This window comes from Rhincodon typus, chromosome 11, assembly GCF_021869965.1.
Source record: "Rhincodon typus isolate 14 chromosome 11, sRhiTyp1.1, whole genome shotgun sequence".
NCBI lineage: Eukaryota > Metazoa > Chordata > Chondrichthyes > Orectolobiformes > Rhincodontidae > Rhincodon > Rhincodon typus.
This window is the reverse complement of record NC_063342.1, coordinates 74,029,359-74,037,424: the sequence shown is the minus strand read 5'-3', so window position 1 is coordinate 74,037,424 and position 8,066 is coordinate 74,029,359. Positions and strand designations below refer to the sequence as shown.

At 43.3% G+C, this 8,066-nt stretch overlaps 1 protein-coding gene across 2 annotated transcripts in view; it reads right to left on the bottom strand.

Annotated features, from left to right (window-relative positions):
* zgc:112982 (BCLAF1 and THRAP3 family member 3) overlaps positions 1 to 8,066 on the bottom strand; it is a 52,214-nt gene that overhangs the window by 17,190 nt on the left and 26,958 nt on the right. For both annotated transcript variants that reach the window (XM_048602663.1, XM_048602664.1), the window contains exons 8-10: positions 7,110 to 7,237; positions 2,364 to 2,460; positions 1,796 to 1,903 (exon numbers count right to left, since the gene is read on the bottom strand). In XM_048602663.1, coding sequence (XP_048458620.1) covers positions 1,796 to 1,903; positions 2,364 to 2,460; positions 7,110 to 7,237 — 333 coding nt within the window. The remainder of the gene's footprint in view (positions 1 to 1,795; positions 1,904 to 2,363; positions 2,461 to 7,109; positions 7,238 to 8,066) is intronic.

The window sequence follows — 8,066 nt, the reverse complement described above, 5'->3', positions numbered from 1 at the left end:
CCCCGCATACGAAGGAGTCCATGAACCAAAGCCACGAGGAAGGGAAAGGAGATCGGTCAGACTTACCGATCAAGAGAAAAGTTCCTGCGGACACCTCCGAGTCAAGGACTCCAAGGACGCTCCACACCAAGAGCAACCCTCGCAACCACCGAACACCAATCAACCACAAACCTCCATTCGACGTCTGGCCGAGAGCATCAGAGACACAAGACACTGACTAGGGCAACACCAGCAACATCCACCACCATCCGAGACAACAACCTGCTCACAAGGACCACCAAGCAAGGAAAGAAAACCCAAGGTACTCACCCACCAGGTCAAACGCACCTAACCTTATCAGCTGACACCTTTGCGACTGACCGTTAGCATCACTTGCGCCCTTCACAGAGTCCCAGCTACAGCAAGAGACGACGGACAAGAGCCAGTCAAAATCGCGTTTTGACTCCATGGGTGAGCCTAAGGTCATTGAGACCCTCTAACCCAGCTTAGCTAGTCTTAGATCGGGGAAGGTGGGGTTCAGGGGCTAACGGTGCAGGGCATCCCTAAGGAAGGGAAGCAGAATAGGACCTCGGGTTAGCAGGTAAAGTGTCTCTCTCACTTGCTCTCTCTTTTCCCTGTTAGCATAGGGAATAGCCACCCACAGTATCTATTTACCCACCACATCAAGTCTTGGCTGTAAGGCTTAACTGAGAGACAGGTCTCAGTCATTAGTAGTCAGGTTTGATATTCACTTCCTTGTTTTCCTGTAAATATATTCAATTTGCTTGTCTCTCAATAAAATCAGTGTTTTCTTTGCCTCTGAAGCATCTGCCTCCTGAGTTTTCCACCACACCGCATTCCGCTACGTAAGCCCAATGTCAGAACCAGGTAGCTGGTAAACAATAAACCAGGCAGCACTTCCTACACCATCGTTATGAACAGGTTATCCTTGAGGTCTTTCAGGGGCCCTCCTTTTCTCTTAGCTTTTCTTTCATCCCTATTTTGTAAGGCATCTTTGAATTCAACATGATTTTAATTCCCAATATTCTTTTGTCCATCTCTTTGTTTTCCTTACTTCCTTTTTAAATTCATCGCTGCACATTCTATACTCCTCTTGGCTTTCTACAGCATTGAGTTCTTGATGTCTGATACAAGCTTTCATTTTCTGCCTTATCTTGCTCTCTAAGTGTGGCATGTTAAAAACAGCAGATGCAGTTGGAGTGTGTGCTGTCTATTCGCAATGTTTTGTTCCCAAATTCATTACAATAAAAATATCTACACAGAAAGCAGTTTACTTGAATAATCCCACATGTATAATCCACAAAGGTAAGCAAATGTTACATTTTGAATTTCACTAGACCTCTACCCTTTAGTCAGTTAGGTTTTAATACATCATCAATAACATCTATACTTCTGAAGAATAGTCTTGATACGTTCATACAAATATCCATGCAACAAACAGTGGACATCCAATTCTTAAGTTTACATTTAAAAACAAACTAAGTACCAAGAAAGAACTGCAGCTATCTTGTGCGTACTACGCATAAAATCATTAACAGTACAAACACCAGAGTGGGTTTACTGCTACAAAAATAGAAATTGCTAGTGAAACTCAGCAAGTCTGGCAGCATCTGTGGGAAGAAAGCAAAGTTAACGTTTTGAGTCAAGTGACTCTTCATCAGAACTGGTTTACTGATACATTGCTACAGTTTATTTTGCCAATCTAAATTGGTACGTAGAATAAAATGTTAAAGTTGCTTCTTAGATTTACACCATAAGCTGTGTGTTTAAAACATGCAGAGGCAGGATTAAATACCTTGAGAGGTCTCTGATAACTTCTGGGTCTCTCTTCTGACGTTTCTCCTATTTTTCTTTTTGTTGCTACAGAAGCCTTTCTAACAGTTGCCTCCCTGTGCAGGCTTTCCTACAAATATTTGGAAACAATACATTTAGAAAGAAACTACTTGCATGACGACCAGAATGATATTTCACATTCCATGTAAAGACTGTTTTTAAACTCATATGGATCATTTCTACCGTAACAGAAATGACATGATCAAACAATGCAACAAGTCTAAAATTGAGTGTACACAATTGTATGCCAGGTAGACCAGTTGCACTGGGACAAGTCAGTCCAGCATTTCAGTGTCATACAGCTAGATGCAACACTGGATTTTAGGAGAAGTAAACAAACTTAGTAGAAATAAATGTGCATAGTCAGAAGCTTAAATACATTCTTTTGATGAGATGGTGTTCAGCACACTTCATGATAGTGGCTTTGGGTCCAGATGTACTCATATTTTCCTCTTCTCTAAAACACAGACCTAACAAGTTAATGTGTTGTAAAGAACTGACTGACCATAACCGCTTTTCACTATTCTTACCCGATACTTCATTAACCTGACTGATGGTTCTTTAAATCGTGGGTTTCTTGCCGTTTTCACTCGAGTGAGCAAATGAGATTTTTCAGGCCTCTCAGATCTATAAAACAGAAAAGTTTATTCTGAAACCAAAGGTCAAATAAAATTGTGCATGAGAGAAAGAAATTTGTAATATGATGGAAAATACTAAATTATTCCTTTAAAAGATGTAATATCAGGTTGAATTATCAGAATTATTTATGGAATATGAAAATAGAATTACTTGGTCCCTACTGGGCTCTACCACAAGTTGCTCAAAAATAAACTCAGATACATTCCATGAATTCTTTTTCTTGGGATCTACTACCACAACTTGATTTTCCCAGTTCACCTGCATATCGAAGTCCCCCATGATTATTGTAATAGTGTCTTTCTTCTATACCTTTTCTATCTGATTTATTTTCTGCCCCACATCCTGACCATTGCTAGGAGATCTGTACACAACTCCCTTCAGGGTCTTTTCTCCTTTATGGTTCTACCCACAATGGGACTGACCGGAAACTGAACTGCACTTGCAACACAAACACAGCAGCTTCAAGAAAACTGTAGAAGGCTAGAAAAACTGTAGAAAGTAACTCACCTCCTGACTCCCCAAAGCCTGTCCATCATCTACAAGGCACAAGTCAGGACTGCAATAGAACACTCCCCACTTGCCTGTATGGGTGCAGCTCCAACAACACTCAAGGAGCTTGGCACCATTCAAATCAAAGCAGGCCGCTTGATTGGCACCGTAAGTACAAGCATCCACTCCCTCCACCACCACACTGAGTGGCAGCAGTGTACTATTTACAAGATGCACTGCAGAAATTCACCAAAGATTCTTAGCACCTTCCAAACCCACAGCCATTTCCATTTAGAAGGACAAGGGCAGTAGATACATGGAAACACCATCACCTGCAATGGTCCCTAGTTGCCCGTGAGAAGGGGGCACTAAGCCACTCACCATCCTGACTGGGAAATATATCACCGTTCCTTCACTGTTGCAGGTAACTCTCGCCCTCCCTGCACTGCCTGCCTATCCTCTTACTCTGCTGGTGGTCACCCATTCCCTTCCTGCCTATGCAGTCTTAGCCTGTGGTGTGTCCACCTCACTATCCATGCTATCCACTATACGATGCTCCATGGTGTCTGCAGCTGCCAATCCAGGTCTAAAACACTTGGACAGCTGGACACTTCCCGTATGCATACTGGCTCCGGGCACTGGAAATGTGCCTGGCTTTCCACATAGAGCAGGAATAGCGCACCACGGCTTTGAGCTCTTTGACATGATTTTCCATTTGGATGAAACTTTTAAAGGGCTCTTAAAATCAAATAATATCAATGAATTCAGGGCCCTTCTTCCCTTGACCTCATCAAAACAGAATACAGCCCTTGCAAACTAAAAATCACAAAATAAAGACTTTACAAACAGTGAGCAATAATAGTAGGACAAATCCTCACTGCCTGTACTCAGCCAATCAGCAGCACCCATTCGCCCTGTGTCACTCGTGAATCCTGATGTCACTCAGGAGCTCAGCCCCTAGGTTGAGCGACAGTAACACTGGGCTGTTTCTTCGAAAGTCTTCCCACTGCTCTGCTCAGCTGCTTCTTGCCAGATTCACAATCTCTCTGACACTCTGCATCGTATGAGTTCCTTAAAGTTGTTCTTTTCCCTATGCCCCAAATTCCCTCAAGTCTTACTTTTACATAGAACATAGAACAGTACAGCACTGTACAGGCCCTTCGGCACACGATGTTGTGCCGAACTTTTACCCTAATCCTAAGGTCTACCTAAACTCCACCCCTATCTTATACTATTATCCATATGCCTATCTAATAGCCGCTTAAATACCCCTAATGAGGCCGACTCCACTACCCTCTCTGGCAATGCATTCCACACCCCTACCACTCTCTGAGTAAAGAACCTACCTCCACTCACTTTAAAACTATGCCCCCTCATAATAGCTACCTGTACCCTAGGAAAAAGTCTCTGGCTGTCCACTCTATCTATACCTCTGATCATTTTGTACACCTCTATCAAGTCACCTCTCATCCTTCATCGTTCTAAAGAGAAAAGCTCTAGCTCTCTCAACCTTTCCTCCTAAGACCTTCCCTCCATTCCAGGCAACATCCTGGTAAATCGCCTCTGCACCTTTTCCAACGCTTCCACATCTTTCCTGTAATAAGGCGACCAGAACTGGACACAATACTCCAGATGTGGCCGAACCAGGCTTTTGTATAGCTGGAGCATAACTTCACAGCTCTTGAACTCAATCCCTCAATTAATGAAAGCTAACACACCATACACCTTCTTATCAACTCTATCCACCTGGGTGGCAGCTTTCAGGGAACTGTGAACATGAACCCCAAGATCCCTCTGCTCCTCCACACTGCCAAGAATCTTTCCATTAACCCTGTATTCTGCTTTCAAGTTTGTCCTTCCAAAATGTATCACTTCACACTTTTCAGGGTTAAACTCCATCTGCCACTTCTCAGCCCAGCTCTGCATCCTATCAATGTCCCTTTGTAAACTAGAACAGCCCTCCGCACTGTCCACAACGCAACCCACCTTTGTATCGTCTGCGAACTTACTAATCCACCCTTCCACTCCTTCATCCAAATCATTTACAAAAATCACAAATAGGAGAGGACCCAGGACAGATCCTTGTGGTACACCACTCGTAACTGAGCACCATGTTGAATATTTTCCGTCCGCTACCACCCTTTGTCTTCTAAGGGTCAGCCAATTCTGAATCCAATCTGCCACATTTCCCCCTATCCCATGCCTCCTTACCTTCTGCAAGAGCCTACCATGGGGAACCTTGTCAAACGCCTTACTTAAATCCATGTATACCACATCCACTGCTCTACCTTCATCCATGTGTTTGGTCACCTCTTCAAAGAATTCAATGAGGTTTGTGAGGCATGATCCTCACAAATCCATGCTGACTATCATGAATCAAACCGTGCCTTTCCAAATGATCATAAATCCTATCTCTCAGAGCCCTTTCCAATAATTTGCCCGCCAAGACTAACTGGTCTGTAATTTCCGAGGTTATCCCTATTCCCTTTTTTGAACAAGGGAATGATGTTTGCCTCATTCCAATCTTCCGGCACTATACCCGTGGACAGTGAGGACGAAAAGATCATTGCCAAAGGCCCTGTGATCTCTTCCCTCGCTTCCCATAGAATCCTTGGATAAATCCCATCAGGCCCGGGGGACTTATCTACCTTCAACTTCCTCAAAATTCCTAGCACATCTTCCTTACTAACATCGACCTCCTCTAGCCGACCAGCCTGTTTCACACTGTCCTCCTCTACAACTAGGTCCCTCTGAGTTGTGAATACCGAAGAAAAGTATTCATTAAGGATCTCTCCTATCTCTTTAGGCTCCGTGCACAAATTCCCTTTACAATCCTTGATCGGCCCTACCCTTTCTCTGGTCATTCTCTTATTCCTCACGTACGTGTAAAAAGGCTTGGAGTTTTTCTTGATCCTGCCTGCCAAGGTTTTCTCATGCCCCCTTATGGCTCTCCTAAGCTCGTTCTTCAGCTCCTTCCTGGATAACTTGTATCCCTCTAGAGCCTTTTCCCTTCCTTGTTTCCTAAACCTTACATAAGCATCCTTCTTCCTCTTAACCAGACGTTCGACCTCTCGAGAACCAAGGCTCCCTCACTCGAGCGCATCTTCCCTGCCTGCTAGGGACAAACATATCGAGCACATGCAGTATGCATTCCTTAATGCATTACTTACTTTTACATTAAAGAGCGGAAAGTATTCACCAATGAGCAAGAAAGGGGCATTGATTATATACTTCCCTCTTTCACCAAACTCCAGCTACATTCTAACACAACAAAGCAGCACTCCAGAGCAGGCAAGGCATCATACACCAAGGTCACCTTTTATGACCCCAAATTCAAAGTCTTCTGAAACTGGATTGGGCTCTTGTGATACAGTGGTCGTGTCCCGACCTTTGAGCCAGGAGGCCTGGGTTTAAATTCCACCTGCTTCCAAGATGGGTCATAACGCTCTGGACAGACTGATTAAAATATCACTCATGATGACAGACATAGTGTTGCCTTCCCTGGTGGTTAGGATTCAGCTTCTCACTTCTGCTGCCTGGGTTCAATTCCCAGTCAGGGAATGACAGTTTGTTCCTCTGGTGCAAAACGCCCAAGTAAAACCTGTTATGACTAAGGCCATACTAGTCTGAAAATGTCTGATCTTGCAAGCTAAGCCGACTCAGGTCTGGTTAGCACTTGGTTAGGAAACCGCTGGGAATACCAGGCTTAGGTGCAATTGGTCAATACATTAATTTAAGTGAAAGTTTGGTGGTTTGAGATCACTCAGGGATGGAGCGGCAGATATTGTGGTCCCTGTTGTGGTACAGTGGTAGTGATCCTACCTCTGGACCAGGAGGCCTGGGTTCAAGTCAACCTGCTCCAGAAGTGTGTAATAACATCGCTGACCTAGTTGATTAGAAAAAAAAAGTTAAACCAGTTGTTTTAATTACCTAACTTTCAGCTGAGTTAAGTCCAGTACTATTTTTATTTATCTCCTGCAGCAGTTCAAGGAATATCTTCCAACCGAACACTTGCAATGACCCCTGCTTCAAGCATTACCAAAGTAAAAATACTTTGTTCAGCAGTGAACGGTCAGTGAAGTGGATTGACATGTGAGGATATACTAAGAGTAGAACCTTGAAATCATTTTTGATATCCTGGGAGTTACCTGCGTGAGGGAAATGTCGGCTCCAGAGCTTGATAGGCCTCCCCATACTTGTCCTGCAATCTTTCCTTCCTCCTTCTCTCTATGTCATGACGAAGATCATCTGGATTTACAGCAACCCATGTGCTGGTCTGAGTATTACAGAACAGGTACAAGTAAAATCAAACCAGCTACTGCAGATTCAAAAAAACAGAGTAAGGCTTCATTTTTACCAAGAAATATTTGACAACACAACCAATTCCATCCCAACGAAAAGCTTTTCTGAGAAATCAAGTAAAATTGCACCAGAAGAGAAATTCACAATAGCTGCTTGCTCAGCTTAGCCTGAAATTTTGTAATGCTGCAAGAATGGTCAGGCCTTTTGTTTAATACTGTGGGTCTTTAATAAAAACAGCAGTGTAAAGTTATATATTCTCACTTGATAGACTGGGAAATGGAGTGGTTAGGGGAAGTAGTCAAGGCAGTCACTTAAGAATAAAACACACGTCCAGGGATTAGAGCAAATCAAAGGAGAAACTGGATCAAGATACATGGTTTGTCTCGATCCACAGGACATGGTCAGTTTTTTGTTACCTATTTGGAAAAAAACTGAAAAATTTTGTTGAGGAGGCAGGGTTGATTTAGGTTGAGCTACCATTGTGAATGACAGAAGCCTGGCTACAAGAGGGCTCAAGTGCTATGGACCTGATGCTGAACAGACACAAGTGATCTTCTGGATCCTCTAACTCAGATGGAATGAGTGAAAGCATGCTATGCATAAAGATGTAAAAATGTTAGTAGGGCATGGGTTTAAATCTTCCCCCTAGATGTCAGGAGCACAGTACAGCCTGGCACTCAGTGTTGTATAATAAATGGTTTTCTGTACCTACCTGCCAATGCTTTATTGTACAGTTCAGTACCCATTCATTGTCTTCTTGCTGCTTTATCTAATCAGGCACAAGTGTAATATGAATTTTGTGC